Below are 18,490 nucleotides of genomic sequence, written 5' to 3' on the forward strand. Positions count from 1 at the left end.
CCCCGGTTTCGTGCTGTAAGGGACCAACATTTACTTGAGCCACTCTTTTCCTTTTTATATACCTATAGAAACTCTTGCTATCTGTTTTTATATTTTGCGCTAGTTTACTTTCATAGTCTATCATCCCTTTCTTAATCATTTTTTGAGTCATTCTTTGCTGGCTTTTAAAAGCTTCCCAATCTTCTGTCCTCCCCCTAGTTTTGGCTTCTGTTAAAGGTCCCTCACACATCCAGACAAAGCTACTTGCACTGGTCATCGGGGCTATGTCCAATAAACCTCTCGCAGCGCCCCGTCCTGCAACATCCTACTGGAATGAGAAACTGTGACCTAACGACCTACCTTGTGATTAGCTCCTCCGCTGCTTGTGCACAGAGCTGGAGCTGGGTGACCTCCTCCTCCGTGGCCAGGTCGACAGACTGTTGAGGGTACAGGTGAGGTCGAAGGGCAGGTCTGCAGGAGTCATACCGCAGTTTGTCTTCCCAGGATTTCAGAGTGCTCTCAAATGCCTGTACATGAAGGTGAACAATGAAAACTGTAGCGTGTCCTGGTAGTTAGGTAGCAGAGCACAACTTGCTGCGTAAAAAACATTCTCCTCATTTCCCCTCTGGTTCCTTTGCCAATGACCTTAAATCTGTGTCCGCTGGTTACCGACCCTCCTGCCGTGGAAACAGTTTCTCTCTATGTATAGCAAAACTCATCATTATTTTGAACACCTCAATTAAATCTCCCCATAACCTTTTCTGTTGTCCCAGCTTCTCCAGTCTCTCCGCCTAACTGAAGTCCCTCATCCCTGATACTGTTCTAGTGAATGGTACTAATTGTCACACTTGTGTGTCCACTTCTCAATTATAAATGTAAATGTCCACATTTATATTGAAAACTACCTGTGTAAACTGGTCACGTTGTAATTACACCCTCCTGCCAGTGGTGGTGCTGTACAGCCTCAATTTTGCACCTCCGAGCTTTTCAGCCTGTCCTGCAGACCAAGGGCTGGATTTTTCGGTCCTTGGTGCTCTGGGTTTCGTCCTAGAGCGGCGCGAAATGGGGTGGCAAAGTCTCCTGCGTCTAGTCGCGAGCTTCGGGTCGGGTTTTGCATCGCCTCTGGTTGCGACACCATCCGAGTTTTGACTTGTACCCGACCCGTCGCCTGGAATCGCCCTCACATTGACTGCCTGGGACACCAGAGCTGGCGGTGAGGGCGGTAAAGTGCTGTAACGGTAAGTGCGAGTGTTTGCTCTTTTATATTCTCAGCAATTTGTGTTGTCGTGGCGTGGGAAATGTGTGTGTGTTTTTTAAGGTTTCCCGCCGCCCCTCCCGAGGCCTCTCTCAGAGCACACACGGCCCGGTACTTTAGTTCACGAGTTTCCCATCCTTGCACCTCGAAAGTTGTCCAACGCCTCCCTTCGTGATGCGCCCCCTGCCGCAGGGCCCAGGTGGCAAAACTTCCTTACTAAAGCGCAAACTATTCCCGGCCGGTAACTTTCCCGCCCCGCCTCCGTTTTCGCCCCGAAAACAGAAGAGCCCAAAATCCAGCCCTAAACCTCGAAATTCATCTTGAGCGATGGCGCAAAACGGGCGGTATCGGATCGGCGGCCTGATATACGCAGCCCCTGATATTCAGCTCTATTGACTGCAATGGAACTGAATTATCAGGTGCTGCGTAAAACAGGCGGTCGATCTGTTAACACCCGTTTTGTGTTCCTGCCCAACATGAATTTCCAGGCCTCACTCCCGTGCTCCAACCAATTCTACCTCTCTGCTTCCCAAACGTTTGTAGGTTTTTTTCTATTTCACTCTAAATCATATAAAATCAATTTATGTAAAAATAAGGACAGAATATATGACTTCAAAATGGGAACTGATTGACCTGTGTATGCCCTGTCCCAACTGTCTACGACTCTCTAACCCCACTTCACCCATAACTACATATTGGGCGTCAGTCCCGATGTGCATCACAGAGGGTCATAAGAACATAAGAAATAGGAGCAGGAGTAGGCCATAGGGCCCCTCGAGCCTGCTCCACCATTCAATAAGTTCATGGCTGATCTGATCATGGACTCAGCTCCACTTCCCCGCCCGCTCCCCATAACCCTTTATTCCCTTATCGTTTAAGAAACTGTCTATTTCTGTCTTAAATTTATTCAATGTCCCAGCTTCCACAGCTCTCTAAGGCAGCGAATTCCACAGATTTACAACCCTCAGAGAAGAAATGGCACCTCATCTCAGTTTTAAATGGGCGGCCCCTTATTCTAAGATCATGTCCTCTAGTTCTAGTCTCCCCTATCAGTGGAAACATCCTCTCTGCATCCACCTTGTCAAGCCCCCTCATAATCTTATACGTTTTGATAAGATCACCTCTCATTCAAATAGTAAACTATAATTCCCCTTCGATGCTGTACTCTGGCAACGTTATAGACAGCAGGACATTGCCTCCAGTGATTTAGAAGTAAATTCACGTGCATACTCACTCGGTCTCTTGTCAGCATCTGAGCTCTGTTTTTGTGGACGATTTTGATAACGCCAGGTGGCTGGATCCAGGCCTCTCCATCCACCTGTATCGGAACGCCCTCATCTCCCAGAATGGTGATCTTCACGGACCGGCACTGCAGAGTATCGGGCACTTTAATCTTTGTAGTTACACACAGTCCGACTACGACAACTGAATAAACATCATTAGGGGGCGGGCAATTTGGTGGGAGGGTTCTTGAGGCGCGAATGTCAGGCAGGCGCTAAATTTAATGCCGGAAAATGGTTATGAAGGGGGCCACAAAATTCGGTGGTTAGCGGAGCGCCAAGGGAAACGTTCCACACTTCTCTCGGGGCGCTAGGTCGGGTGAGCAACTGAATATTCTGAGCTAAAGAGTCGGCTTGGCAGCGCTCTAAGAGAGGCCTCCCTGCAAAAAAAATAGAATCGGAACAAAAAACACAAAAAATATTCCCTATACATTACTCCCCCCAAATAAAGTTAAATCACACAAAAAATATCACTCACACTCACCTCATGCACTCATTCCCTTACCGTAGAGTCCCGGGACAGTTCTGCACGCCCGCTTTCTCTGGCGGGGTCACTAGGGGGCGCTACGGGTGCAGCGCAAACTTCGGAACCCTGGTCGAGCTTTACGGAAACATGACCCTCTCTAAGTCCTCTCTGCCTCATTCTCATCTTGCGCCTCAGCTCGCCTTCTCCCTTTGTCTGGTTTCCAGGATAATGTTTTGTTAAAGCTTTTGTGCAACTTTTTTTGAAAAGCTTTCACTGTGCAACATGATCAGCTTCTTTAAGGTCTGAATTTGGATTGCATTTTCTTTTGCATTCCATTATTGTGTTGTGACGTTCTTTAAAACCTACCTCTTTGACCAAGCTTTTGGTCACCTGTCTTGATGTATCTTTATAATACCTCGGTATCAAATTTTGTCTGAAAATGGTTCTGTGAAGCACCTTGAGACATTTTACTGCATTAAAAGCACTATATAAATGCAACAAGTTGTTGTATGAACTGGAGCTCTGGCTGGAATTTGAGAAGTCAGTGATTAATGTTTCCTCTGGGAATACGATCCAGTACTTCACGCAGACATAATACACCCTGTCAGACAGTTGGCAACAGGCTAGGCTCTTCAGGAAGTTCTGTGACATTCGGAGACAATCTGGGCACTGGTCATGGCTGATGTTATCGATACCTGTTATGATTTATCAACAACTTATATTTATATAGTGCCTTTAACGTTGTGAAATGTCCCAAGGCCCTTCACAGGCGTATTATGCAACAAAATATTTGACACTATTAAATGGCGGAGCAGGCTCGAGTGGCCAGGTCCTATTCCTATTTCTTATGTTCTTATGAGGCACCAAGGAGAAATTAGCGCAGGTGTCGAAAAGCTTGGTTAAAGAGGTAGGTTTTAAGGAGCGTCACAACACAATAATGGAATGCAAAAAAAAATGCAATCCAAATTCAGACCTTAATGCAGCTGAGCATGTTGCACAGTGAAAGCTTTTCAAAAAAAGTTGCACAAAAGCTTTAACAAAACATTATCCTGGAAACCAGACAAAGGGAGAAGGCGAGCTGAGGCGCAAGATGAGAATGAGGCAGAGAGGGCTTAAAGAAAGGGTCATGTTTCCGTAAAGCTCGACCAGGGTTCCAAACCTTTAAACAGTCTTTACCCAATGGAACAGCAGATTCACCATTTTACCTGGAGATTAAATAATGAGAATTATTTTCAAATGTCAGAGCATCCTCAGAGCAACATACCCACCTGGGCTATTCTGTGATGCTGCAATTTGATAACTCTCGATACGGCCATCTGCATACTTCCAAATACCGCCACCACTTCCAAGATCTTGTCGTCAAATGAGGGTGCACCAAAGATCTAAAAGGACACAGAATTCACAACTCTGGGAAGGACAGAATAGCTGCGTGACAGCGCTTGAACCTTGAACCCTTTCCTGATGGAGTCGGCATTCCCCATGAAAGGAATTATAACTTTACAAAGTTGCTCTCCTATCACAGCAACACCTATTAGAAATGTGACCTTGGAGGACAGCGTACCCCATTTGAGGTCCGAGCCATTTCTCGTCCATTTAAATTAAGCTCTGAATTGGAGGGCAAAGTCATAAAACTATCTGACTCTTTCCACTGTTCCAACAAGCGAGAGTCTAATCACTGCCCCATGACATTCAGCGGTATTACCATCGCCAAATCCCCCACCATCAACATCCTGGGGATCACCATTGACCAGAAACTTAACTGGACCAGCCACATAAATACTGTGAGAACAAGAGCAGGTCAGAGGCTGGGTATTCTGCGGCAAGTTTCTCACCTCCTGACTCCCCAAAGCCTTTCCACCATCTACAAGGCACAAGTCAGGAGTGTGATGGAATACTGTCCGCTTGCCTGGACGAGTGGAGCTCCAACAACACAAGAAGTTCAACACCACCCAGGACAAAACAGCCCACTTGACTGGCACCCCATCCATTGCCTTCAATATTCACTCCCTCCACCACCGGCGCACCGTGGCTGCAGTGTGTACCATCTACAAGATGCACTGCAGAAAAGTGCCAAGGCTTCTTCGGCAGCACCTCCCAAACCCGCGACCTCTGCCACCTAGAAGGACAAGGGCAGCAGGCGCTTGGGAACACCACCACCTGCAAGTTCCACTCCAAGTCACATACCATGCTGACTTCAAAATATATCACCCCTTCCTTCATCGTTGCTGGATCAAAATCCTGGAACTCCTCCCCCCTAACAGCACTATGGGAGCACCTCCACCACACGGACTGCAGCGGTTCAAGAAAGCAGCTCACCACCACCTTCTCAAGGGGCAATTAAGGATGGGCAATAAATGCTGGCCTTGCCAATGACACCCACGTCCCATGAACACATTTTTAAAAACTGCACAAAGTGGTAAGGTCCTGGTTACAGGGGCTTTTTAAACCTTTATGCTTTCCAGAGGACAGAAATTTTAATGTCATGGGTATGTCGTTGACTGTTGTTTTTAGTTAGAATTCAATTGGGTAAAATTTTATTTTGGTGGCATGTGACTGGAGAAAATTGAAATATGATCGATATGATTGACAAAAAATGGTGTGATTCAGTGAGCGAGAAAGTACTTGAGCCAGGCATTTAAAAGGTTATCTGACTGTTTCCAGTGTTTGGCATCCCTCTAACATTGTTGTTACAATATCTTTTAACATAAAATGTATATATCCTGCAAAGAAACATTTATTAACAATGTAATCAACAATAGCGAGAGTATGACATGCAGGAAATTACGGATCCATTTCCGAGTGCTCAGGCAAGCGCAGTATGGCACTTTGGAAACCTGACCATCCACAACAGTGTTTAGAAAACGTGTCCACTTGTACAATATTCAGGCTCCCAATATCATCATCATCATAGGTCGAGGATGACTTGCTTCCACGTCAAAAAGTTTACAGGTGTTTCAATGAAGGACCTAATATTCCGGATCCCGAACTACATGTTGAAGGGTGGAAGATACCTGTACGTGGATTTTTTAACGTGTGGTGGCCATTGCACATCAGCCACCACACGGGCTTGACAGAGCTAGGTCTTGGTCCAGTGGCAAGGGTTAACCAGGACGACTGGAGACCTGCTCTGCTGCACGGACCTAGTGTGTACACATATCGCAGTCTGGGCTGGCCTGTGCTGGCCCCGAACTCGCGCCTCTCCTGGGCCCCGATCACGTCCCTCTACAAATTCTCGCCGCTCCTTCGCCCCGACCTCGCCGCTCCTGCTGTACCTGCCCACGCTCCAATCACCGACCTGGACCTTAGTGATGTCCAATTCAGTCGCCCTCTTCGTTGCTCTCCTGCTCCAGCACGTGCTGCTCCCTGGAGTGGTACGCCGCCATGTTGCTCCTTCTGCTCCCCGGCCTGCTCCGATGGTGCTCGCAGGCCGGGGGCCATTCAGCCTGCTCCCAATACAGACTATAATTCAATCCCAGTATTTCCTGGAAGGGCCTACCACAGTTCCTCAACAATAACCTTATAGTATTTAGTGCTTGAACTCTGCAGTTCATGAAGCACTTTGGCAATTGTCCAATTGGTGGTGGAAGCAGCTGGTTTCGGACCAGGTGCAGAGAGCAGAAAAGCCTCAAGGTCAAGGGTCAATTGTTTTGTTATTGACAGAGGGAGTCCACCCCATTCTCACGCAACTTACATCATCCTCTTTCGTCCCGCCCCAAAAGTTAGTTCCTCCGGCGTAGCTGGGAATGTTTAACACCGCGATGCCCTGGAGACTGGGGAGGGGAATATATTGTCCATCGCACTGTAACACACAAAATAAACTGTGTAAAAAGCACACTCCATCTCAACAGTTAAACAATGCATATCCATTTTTAAAACAATGCATAATCCATTTTCCATTCTATTCAAATTAAGGACGGGCGAGGGAACAGTCAGACGTTGCTCAGGGGCATTGTTTATCCCTCCCTCTAAAATGTCAGAACTGTAGTAAAAAATGTAAAGGATAGTCAGAGACTTCAGGGGCACATAATCAAAGTAATGAAATGGGCAAACACATCGCAGCTAAAACTTAATGCAGAGAAGTGTGAAGTTATACATTTTGGAAGGAAGAATGAGGAGAGACAATATGAACTAAAGGCTACAATTTTAAAGGGGTCGCAGGAACGGAGAGGCCCAGGGGTGAAAGTACACAGTTCGATAAACCTGTGACTGTGACAAGCACTGCTTGAAAAAAAATTAAGGCCAATTTCAGAAATGTAGGTGACTTTGTGCCGACCGAGCGGTGAGTCCTTTCCCAACCATGGACACCTCTTTGAGGCAGTCACGGCTCTTAAAGAGGCAATTTTGGCCACTACATCTGTGCACACTTCCTGTCTATATAGCTGACTTCCTGTTGTCCCTTTATGTCAGTTTCTCACATTATAACTTCGATATTGGCTGTGTAAATCAGCAACTCTGCTTGAACAATTTGGTTATTAGGTTCTCACAGATTGCTCCAATGAAATTTGAAATATTCAAAACAAATTTTTTTAAATTAAAAAAAAAACATAAATTTTCAAAATATCTGCAGTAAAAGCCTGCACCTCCTCTACCTGGGGGGAAAGGTCTCCCCACTCCTCTCCCCGGGGGGGAAAGGTCTCCCCACTCCTCTCCCCGGGGGGAAAGGTCTCCCCACTCCTCTCCCCGGGGGGGAAAGGTCTCCCCACTCCTCTCCCCGGGGGGGAAAGGTCTCCCCACTCCTCTCCCCGGGGGGGAAAGGTCTCCCCGCTCCTCTCCCCGGGGGGGAAAGGTCTCCCCGCTCCTCTCCCCGGGGGGGAAAGGTCTCCCCGCTCCTCTCCCCGGGGGGGAAAGGTCTCCCCGCTCCTCTCCCCGGGGGGAAAGGTCTCCCCGGGGGGGAAAGGTCTCCCCGCTCCTCTACCTGGGGGGAAAGGTCTCCCCGCTCCTCTCCCCGGGGGGGAAAGGTCTCCCCGCTCCTCTCCCCGGGGGGGAAAGGTCTCCCCGCTCCTCTCCCCGGGGGGGAAAGGTCTCCCCGCTCCTCTCCCCGGGGGGGAAAGGTCTCCCCGGGGGGGAAAGGTCTCCCCGCTCCTCTCCCCGGGGGGGAAAGGTCTCCCCGCTCCTCTCCCCGGGGGGGGAAAGGTCTCCCCGCTCCTCTCCCCGGGGGGAAAAGGTCTCCCCGCTCCTCTACCTGGGGGGAAAGGTCTCCCCGCTCCTCTCCCCGGGGGGGAAAGGTCTCCCCGCTCCTCTCCCCGGGGGGGAAAGGTCTCCCCGCTCCTCTCCCCGGGGGGGAAAGGTCTCCCCGCTCCTCTCCCCGGGGGGGAAAGGTCTCCCCGGGGGGGAAAGGTCTCCCCGCTCCTCTCCCCGGGGGGGAAAGGTCTCCCCGCTCCTCTCCCCGGGGGGGGAAAGGTCTCCCCGCTCCTCTCCCCGGGGGGAAAAGATTTCCCCGCTCCTCTCCCCGGGGGGGGAAAGGTCTCCCCGCTCCTCTCCCCGGGGGGGAAAGGTCTCCCCACTCCTCTCCCCGGGGGGAAAGGTCTCCCCACTCCTCTCCCCGGGGGGGGAAAGGTCTCCCCACTCCTCTCCCCGGGGGGGAAAGGTCTCCCCACTCCTCTCCCCGGGGGGGAAAGGTCTCCCCACTCCTCTCCCCGGGGGGGAAAGGTCTCCCCACTCTTCTCCCCGGGGGGAAAGGTCTCCCCACTCCTCTCCCCGGGGGGGAAAGGTCTCCCCACTCCTCTCCCCGGGAGGGAAAGGTCTCCCCACTCCTCTCCCCGGGGGGGAAAGGTCTCCCCACTCTTCTCCCCGGGGGGAAAGGTCTCCCCACTCTTCTCCCCGGGGGGGAAAGGTCTCCCCGCTCCTCTCCCCGGGGGGGAAAGGTCTCCCCGCTCCTCTCCCCGGGGGGGAAAGGTCTCCCCACTCCTCTCCCCGGGAGGGAAAGGTCTCCCCACTCCTCTCCCCGGGGGGGAAAGGTCTCCCCACTCTTCTCCCCGGGGGGAAAGGTCTCCCCACTCCTCTCCCCGGGGGGGAAAGGTCTCCCCGGGGGGGAAAGGTCTCCCCGCTCCTCTCCCCGGGGGGGAAAGGTCTCCCCACTCCTCTCCCCGGGGGGGAAAGGTCTCCCCGCTCCTCTCCCCGGGGGGGAAAGGTCTCCCCACTCCTCTCCCCGGGGGGAAAGGTCTCCCCGCTCCTCTCCCCGGGGGGTAAAGGTCTCCCCACTCCTCTCCCCGGGGGGGAAAGGTCTCCCCGCTTCTCTCCCCGGGGGGGAAAGGTCTCCCCGCTCCTCTCCCCGGGGGGGAAAGGTCTCCCTGCTCCTCTCCCCGGGGGGAAAGGTCTCCCCACTCTTCTCCCCGGGGGGAAAGGTCTCCCCACTCCTCTCCCCGGGGGGAAAGGTCTCCCCACTCCTCTCCCCGGGTTAAAGGTCTCCCCACTCCTCTCCCCGGGGTAAAGGTCTCCCCGCTCCTCTCCCCGGGGGGAAAGGTCTCCCCACTCCTCTCCCCGGGGGGGAAAGGTCTCCCCGCTCCTCTCCCCGGGGGGAAAGGTCTCCCCACTCCTCTCCCCGGGGGGGAAAGGTCTCCCCACTCCTCTCCCCGGGGGGAAAGGTCTCCCCACTCCTCTCCCCGGGGTAAAGGTCTCCCCACTCCTCTCCCCGGGGGGGAAAGGTCTCCCCGCTCCTCTCCCCGGGGGGGAAAGGTCTCCCCGCTCCTCTCCCCAGAGGGGAAAGGTCTCCCCACTCCTCTCCCCAGGGGGAAAGGTCTCCCCACTCCTCTCCCCGGGGTAAAGGTCTCCCCACTCCTCTCCCCGGGGGGGAAAGGTCTCCCCGCTCCTCTCCCCGGGGGGGAAAGGTCTCCCCGCTCCTCTCCCCGGGGGGGGAAAGGTCTCCCCGCTCCTCTCCCCGGAGGGGAAAGGTCTCCCCACTCCTCTCCCCGGAGGGGAAAGGTCTCCCCACTCCTCTCCCCGGGGGGAAAGGTCTCCCCGCTCCTCTCCCCGGGGGGGGAAAGGTCTCCCCGCTCCTCTCCCCGGAGGGGAAAGGTCTCCCCACTCCTCTCCCCGGGGGGAAAGGTCTCCCCACTCCTCTCCCCGGGGGGGAAAGGTCTCCCCACTCCTCTCCCCGGGGGGGAAAGGTCTCCCCACTCCTCTCCCCGGGTTAAAGGTCTCCCCACTCCTCTCCCCGGGGTAAAGGTCTCCCCACTCCTCTCCCCGGGGGGAAAGGTCTCCCCACTCCTCTCACCGGGGTAAAGGTCTCCACACTCCTCTCCCCGGGGGGGAAAGGTCTCCCCACTCCTCTCCCCGGGGGGAAAGGTCTCCCCACTCCTCTCCCCGGGGGGGAAAGGTCTCCACACTCCTCTCCCCGGGGGGGAAAGGTCTCCCTACTCCTCTCCCCGGGGTAAGGGTCTCCCCACTCCTCTCCCCGGGGGGAAAGGTCTCCCCACTCCTCTCCCCGGGGGAAAGGTCTCACCACTCTTCTCCCCAGGGTAAGGGTCTCCCCAGGGGTAAAACTGCCTCAGTTCCCAGAGTACCCCCTCCCCCACCCCACAGTTCATCTCTTGCTGTTTTAATATCTTTTTCCTCACAATAATGCAACACTTCTGAGGTGCAGGGGAGGGTATGGGAAGGGCTGGGGGGGGGGGGGGGGTGGTAGAGGGAGAGGGAGACTACTTCAGACCTGAAAGAGATCTTAACCTTACACATGATCTTAAAACTGGAAGGAAAGCCTTGTACCAAAGAGGTGGGAAATGGACAGCACAATCCACGTTTACTTGGGATCGGTTCGGATAAACGATAATACCTCGGATACCTCCAATAACTAGAACAAGTTGTGACGAGAGGTCATCAGCCTGAAACATTAACTCTGTTTCTCTCTCCACAGATGCTGCCTGACCTGAATATTTCCAGGATTCTCTGTTTATATTGTAAACTATAATACCTGCTGTGATTCTGGTCAAGTATCTGACCTTGGTATCTTTTGGCCCTGACACAAAACTTAACCTCAGCTCAGGCACCGATCCATCCAAATTCGTTTCTTAACATGTCAGTGAAATGAGAGGACATTTTTGGGGAGGGAAGGAAAGTTCAAGTGGTTCCTTACAAGACTCTCGCTTACTTTTCCTCCCCCTCTTTAGCCTTATAGAATCATAGAAATTTTCAGCACGGAAGGAGGCCATTCGGCCCATCATGTCCACGACGGCCGACCAAGAGCTATCCGGCTCTTGGTCCATAGCCCTGTAGGTTACGGCACTTCAAGTGCACATCCAAGTACTTTTTAAAAGTGGTGAGGGTTTCTGCCTCTACCACCCTTTCAGGCAGTGAGTTCCAGACCCCCACCAACCTCTGGGTGAAGAAATTTCCCCTCAAATCCCCTCTAAACCTCCTCCCAATTACTTTAAATCTATGACCCCTGGTTGTTCACCCCTCTGCCAAGGGAAACAGATCCTTCCTATCCACTCAATCCAGGCCCCTCATAATTTTACACACCTCAATAAGGTCACCCCTCAGCCTCCTCTGTTCCAAAGAAAACAAACCCAGCCTATCCAATCTTTCCTCATAGCTAAAATTTTCCAGTCCAGGCAACATCCTCGTAAATCTCCTATGCACCGTCTCCAGTGCAATCACATCTTTCCTGTAATCTGGTGACCAGAACTGCACGCAGTACTCCAGCTGTGGCCTAGTGTTTTATACAGTTATTATCCTACTCAAAATCTGATCTAGAATCTTCATAATCTGACCCCACTGGTTACAAAACATAAGAACATAAGAAATAGGAGCAGGAGTAGGCCATACGGCCCCTCGAGCCTGCTCCGCCATTTAATACGATCATGGCTGATCTGATCATGGACTCAGGTCCACTTCCCCGCCCGCTCTCCATAACCTCTCATCCCCTTATCGTTTAAGAAACTGTCTATCTCTGTCTTAAATTTATTCAATGCCCCGGCTTCCACAGTTCTCTGAGGCAGCGAATTCCACAGATCCACAACCCTCAGAGAAGAAATTTCTCTTCATCTCTGTTTTAAATGGGCGGCCCCTTATTCTAAGATCATGCCCTCCAGTTCTAGTCTCCCCCATCAGTGGAAACATCCTCTCTGCATCCACCTTGTCAAGCTCCCTCATAATCTTACACATTTCGATAAGATCACCTCTCATTCTTCTGAATTCCAATGAGTAGAGGCCCAACCTACTCAACCTTTCCTCATAAGTCAACCCCCCTCATCCCCAGAATCAACTGAGTGAACCTTCTCTGAACTGCCTCCAAAGCAAGTATATCCTTTCGTAAATATGGAAACCAAAACTGCACGCAGTATTCCAGATGTGGTCTCACCAATATCCTGTATAAGTGTAACAAGACTTCCCTGCATTTATACTCCAACCCCTTTTCAATAAAGGCCAAGATTCCATTGGCCTCCCTGATCACTTGTTGTACCTGCATACTCTAAGTGAGAACAAACAACAAGTTGCAATTATATAGAAAGACATTCGAAGGCGCTCATCAGTACTAGTGTCTCATCCCCTTGCTTTCACTTTGACTTTTGAATCTGCATGTTTCAAAGCGAGTTGTGTCTGTTCAACATTGGCCCATTCACGATGGAAAGCCTCACTCACTTTATACTCTAAAACAGAGGGTCAATGAAGCACTCAGTGAGTAGCTGAATAAGAACATAAGAAATAAGAACAGGAGTCAGCCATTTGGCCCCTCAAGCCTGCTCCACCATTCAATAAGATCATGGCTGATCTGATCTTGGCCTCAGCTCCACTTCCCTGCCTGCTCCCCACAACCCTTTATTCCCTTATCGCTCAAAAATCTGTCTATCTCCATCTTAAATATAATTAAAGACCCAGCCTCCACAGCTCTCTGGGGCAGAAAATTCCAAAGAATCCTTCAGGAAAGCAGTGATGTGAGAAACAATTAGCCTTAGACACCATAGGGTTGGAAGGTTTGAAAGCCGAGTTGGGTTTCCATTCTTGAATGCCATCCATCAACCCCTGTTGGCAGTACACCTGGATGAGGACAGGAATGTGTTTCATTCTAATGAGTTCTGGTAGTCAAATCGCCCGCCAACAATCAGCATCTTTGTTCATATATGAAGAATGGTCGCTTTGGAAATCATGGAGCTGTAAACTAGCAACCAGGGACGGGCAATAACCTCAACCTCACCAGTGTTGACCATATCCCAAGGTCAAATAAAAATAGGCCTCAAACACTTCAGCAGAATGGGGAGGGGAGATAAAATGGGCAAAGAAAGAAAGGGAGGCTGAGGAAAGCTTGGATATGTCCTGTTAACCTGGGAAAGGACTTATCATAGCTGATCCATATCTTATTGGCCTGTCAGCTACGGCTCAGTGGGTCGCCTCTGAGGCAGAAGGTTGAAAGTTCAAATCCCACTCCAGGGATTTGAGCACAAAAAATATCTAGGCGGACACTCCAGTGCAGTGCTGAGGGAGCACTGCACTGTCTGAGGTGCTGTCTTTTGGATGAGACATTAAGCCGAGGCCCCCTCTACTGTATCAGGTGGACGTAAAAGATTCCATGGCACTATTTTGAAGAAGAACAGAGAAGTTATCCCTGGTGTCCTGGCCAATATTTATCCCTCAATCAACATAGCAAAAAAACAGATTATCTGATCATTATCACATTGCTGTTTGTGGGAGCTTGCTGTGCGCAAATTGGCTGCCGCATTGCCCACATTACAACAGTAACGACACTCAAAAAGTACTTCATTGGCTGTAAAGAGCTTTGAGACGTCCGGTGGTCATGAAAGGCGCTATATAAATCCAAGACTTTCTTTCTTAAACTTGTTAGAAAGAACTTGTATTTCTACAGTGTCTTATTGCACCTCTCAGAAACACCCCGAATCACTTCACATACAATGTCGTACTTTGAAGCATAGCCATTGCAAACCCAGCACCAATTTACACACTGCCAGATCCCACAAACAGCAATTGGATGAATTGGATGACCTGGTTTTTGGTGGTGTTGATCGAGAGGGGAATGTTGGCCAGGACAACTCCTGGCCTTTCATCCATTCGTGCCATGGTGTCTTTTACACCCACCTGAATAGGCCGATGAGACCTCGATTTAATGCCCAATCGAAAGACAGCATTTCCGATAGTATTGCCTTCAAAAAGGAGCTGGACCGGTTCCTGACTGGGGCAGAGATTGCATCATATCGAAGGTCAGTGTCTTTATAGAGAACGCTTGGCCCATGTGATCTCCTGGCCTGGTTCCCATCGCCTCAGGGGGTCAGAGAGGAATTTTTATAGAGTATTTTCCCCTTATTCCCTGAGCTTTTCGCTGCTTGCTTGCCTCTCCCAGGAGATGACATGGCTACGGGATGAGGTGGGGTGGTCAGGAAGAATATAATCACGATGCTCTGGCCATCATGGTGTGGAGCAGGCTTGATGGACTAGTTGGATTCTTCCTGCCCGTCAAACAGGTAATCAAACAACGGAAGGTCCCTTCCCCTTCGCAGGAACAGAGGACTGGAATGAACAGTCACCACAAACTGGAGAATAGAACTCAGCAGATATGATGCTGAACATGAAATATATGCTGCATGGGAGAAAGCCACATTAGATATTGTGATTGCTCCCTGAAGAGTTCGAATGCAATTCACTCATGGGACAGAAGCACAGCGTCTCCTGTTTAGAATGCTGACTTGGCGGGGGCTAAACCTGTGGTATATGGAGAGGACCGGAAAACGAAGAAGAATAAAGGTAATACAGGTTGGACTTCCCTTATCTGGGACTCCCTTATCCGGCACCACCCCTCGTCCGGTATGATTCTGGTGGCTGGGGGCGCGTGCGCAGAACGGCGGCCAACCTCCACCCCGTCTTTGGGGCCCGCCAACACTCGGCCCGCTGGGGGCCGTGCCAACTCATCGGGCCCGCCTGGGGCATCGACCTCCTCCGTCGCTCCCCGACCTCAGGCCGCCTGCTCCCCGCCCCCCCGCACTCGCCCGGGCTGACCTCCCTTTATCCATCAAAATCCCTTATTCGGCACAGGCCAGTTCCTGAGGGTGCCGGATAGGGGAGATTCAACCTGTAATACTATCTCAATTCCAACTATTTCAGATACTAGAACACAAATGCCCGTCGTTACAAACCACAAAACTTTGTCACACTGAACTTTTAAACAGTCCCAACGCAGGTAGTTATTGACAGAACACTTCAGGTAAAACTCCCCTGATAATGACACCCACATTTTACAAGTACATTCATTATTAAAGGGATTTAATGACTTTTTGATGTGATTGTATCACTGATGGACATGGTCTTGTTGTGGTTTGACAAAGCATTACCTCAAGTTGCACCTTTTGTTCTAAGTTTTTATAGGTTCGCTGGAGTAGCTCTTTGGTGCCAAGCACACCATACCACATCATATTCTTGGTCCTGCTTCTAAACAAAAAAATGGACAAAATATTCAGAAAGGCACAGGCATGCTTCACTCATATTTCATACTTTATTTTGGTGGCCACACATGAAACAAAATGGGCACTGCCCCTGTCGGACGATTGATCTCGCATCACAAAATGATTGATTCCTCTGTATCAATGCAGAATTTTATGGGGTGTCGGCTAGTTTGAGTTCTGCTGACTGTACTTCTTTTAGTGAGTGTGGAGAACATTACTCATCATTCGGAGAGGGTCTGATGGCTTTATAATTGTTTTTCACTGTGAAACAAGTACCTTGATTTCAACGGGATTGGCAAGTAATGAAGCTTGCTGGTGGCTTCCACTGTACAAATGAGGTCCCTCTCTCTCCGCCATATTGGTAGTATTTTTACGATACTCTGCACCCTAACACCAAGCCTCACCAGTGGTGAGCGGGGGCAGCAGAGAGTGGGCTACAACACTTGAGCCCCGATTATATAATCTGCGCAGATCACGAGCAAGGTTCTGGGCTTCGTGACACATAGCTTTGTCTCATTCATCATCATAGGCAGTACCTCGAAACGAGGATGACTTGCTTCCACGCCAAAAAAGGATGAGTTCACAGGTGTTTCAATGAAGGACCTGAACAACATGTTGAAGCATGGATTTTTTTAACGTGTGGTGGCCGTTGTACACCAGCCACCACACGGGCTTGACAGAGCTAGGTCTTGGTCCAGGGACAAGGATTAACCAGGACGACTGGAGACCAGCTCTGCTGCACGGACCTAGTGCACACACATATCGCAGTGTGAGCTAGCCCGTGATGCCCCTGGGCCCCAAACTCATGCCTCCCCTGTCTCATTAGTGCTGACATTGATGGATCATCATCTGACTCTTCCAATTCTTCAAAGACACAGTTTATTCATGAACCTCAACAGCCAATGTCGCTTAATTTTGATGGCTTCATCCTCAATCCTTTTACATCTCCTGAGATCCTTGGCCTCACTATCTCCCCTTTAAACAGAATTCCTACAGCTCCTCCATTGGTCAATCTACCTACAAGGAGGCTGACTTCCTTTCTTATGCTAAACATTTTATTTCCTCTCAACACCTCTCTTATCTCCATGAAGCTCGAGTATTCACTGCTGCTCTCTGTCTGGCAGGTTCGCTGACTGACCCGCTTGCAGTTCTGCATGGTACACCAGGTAAAGCTTGCCAGCTAATGGGTGGCCTTCCTCTGGCCTCCAGCCCCCAAACCCTCTGCATTGCAACCTTTCTTCTCAATGTTATCAATATTATTGTACCTGGAGTAAGTGATTATCTTGCACCATCATCCTTTTACACATAAGAACATAAGAAATAGGAGCAGGAGTAGGCCATACGGCCCCTCGAGCCTGCTCCGCCATTTTAATACGATCATGGCTGATCCGATCATGGACTCAGGTCCACTTCCCTGCCCACTCCCCATAACCCCTTATTCCCTTATCTTTTAAGAAACTGTCTATTTCTGTCTTAAATTTATTCAATGTCCCAGCTTCCACAGCTCTCTGAGGCAGCGAATTCCACAGATCCACAAATCTCAGAGAAGAAATTTCTCCTCATCTCAGTTTTAAATGGGTGGCCCCTTATTCTAAGATCGTGCCCTCTAGTTCTAGTCTCCCCTATCAGTGGAAACATCCTCTCCGCATCCACCTTGTCAAGCTCCCTCCATAATCTTATGCGTTTCGATAAGATCACCTCTCATTCTTCTGAATTCCAATGAGTAGAGGCCCAACCTACTCAACCTTTCCTCATAAGTCAACCCCCTCATTTCTGGAATCAACCTAGTGAACCTTCTCTGAACTGTCTCCAAAGCAAGTATATCCTTTCGTAAATATGGAAACCAAAACAGCAGTATTCCAGGTGTGGCCTCTCCAATACCCTGTATAACTGTAGCAAGACTTCCCTGCTTTTATACTCCATCCCCTTTGCAATAAAGGCCAAGATTCAATTGGCCTCTGACTGACCCTCTTGCAGTCATTTAATCTCTCCAACCCTCCACCCTATCACAGACCTTCCCTTTTGCTCTTTCCTCCCCTTCTTGGATCACCATCATCATCATCATAGGTAGTCCCTCAAAGCGAGGATGACTTGCTTCCACATCAAAAAAAGGATGAGTTCACAGGTGTTTCAATGAAGGACCTAATATTCCAGGTAACGTGGGGTGGCCGTTGCACACTAGCCACCACACGGGCTTGACATAGCTAGGTCTTGGTCCAGTGGCAAGGGTTAATCAAGACGACTGGAGACCAGCTCTGCTGTTTCTGATCAGTGCTTGCTTATAAACAGTTAAATCTCTAACTTCTTCCCATTGTGATTGATGGTCATCGACCTGAAACGTTCGCTCGGTTTCTCTCTCCACAGCTACTACCTGACCTGCCGAGTGTTTACAGCATTTTTAGTTTGTATTTCAGATTTCCAGCATCCGCAGTACTTTGCATTTGTTTTATTACAGTGATTCAACTCTCCTCTCTTGGTCCTTCGGAGCTCTGAATAATCTGTCTTTTTCCTCGCTAATTCCCCATGATCTTGAAATCAACTCCTTACTTCCCCTATGAGAGGAAGGACAAGATCTTGCCATGGAGGGAGTGCAACGAAGGTTCACCAGACTGATTCCTGGGATGGGGGATTGTCCTATGAGGAGACATTGAGTAGACTAGGCCTATATTCTCCAGAGTTTAGAAGAATGAGAGGTGATCTCATTGAAACATACAAAATTCTTACAGGGCTTGACAGGGTAGATGCAGGGAGGATGTTTCCTCTGGCTTGGGAGTCTAGAACCAGGGGTCACAGTCTCAGAATAAGGGGTCGGCCATTTAGGACTGAGATGAGGAGAAACTTCTTCACTCAGAGGGTGGTGAATCTTTGTAATTCTCTGCCCCAAAGGGCTGTGGCAGCTCAGTCTTTGAGTATATTCAGATTTTTAGATATGAAGGGAATCACGGGATATGGAGTCAGTGCAGGAAAGTGGAGTTGAGGTCGAAGATCAGCCATGATCTCATTGAATGGCGGAGCTGGTTCGAGGGGCCGAATGGCCTCCTCCTGCTCTTAATTCTTATGTTATGTTCTTATCTCCACAGTTTGCGTTCTGAGAGCCATGGCAGAACCTCAAAACTGTGGAATT

General features: G+C 50.2%; 1 protein-coding gene across 4 annotated transcripts in view; it reads right to left on the reverse strand.

Annotated features, from left to right (window-relative positions):
* The window catches only part of dgkh (diacylglycerol kinase, eta), a 651,598-nt gene that overhangs the window by 84,987 nt on the left and 548,121 nt on the right, over positions 1-18,490 (reverse strand). For 3 of the 4 annotated variants that reach the window (XM_070894158.1, XM_070894156.1, XM_070894159.1), the window contains 5 exons: positions 15,256-15,352; positions 6,672-6,779; positions 4,249-4,362; positions 2,469-2,603; positions 340-506 (listed from right to left, as the gene is read on the reverse strand). In XM_070894158.1, the coding sequence (XP_070750259.1) occupies positions 340-506; positions 2,469-2,603; positions 4,249-4,362; positions 6,672-6,779; positions 15,256-15,352 (621 nt within the window). The remainder of the gene's footprint in view (positions 1-339; positions 507-2,468; positions 2,604-4,248; positions 4,363-6,671; positions 6,780-15,255; positions 15,353-18,490) is intronic. The other variant, XM_070894157.1, reaches the window with a different exon arrangement.

The sequence above is a fragment of the Pristiophorus japonicus genome, chromosome 11, assembly GCF_044704955.1.
Source record: "Pristiophorus japonicus isolate sPriJap1 chromosome 11, sPriJap1.hap1, whole genome shotgun sequence".
Lineage (NCBI taxonomy): Eukaryota > Metazoa > Chordata > Chondrichthyes > Pristiophoridae > Pristiophorus > Pristiophorus japonicus.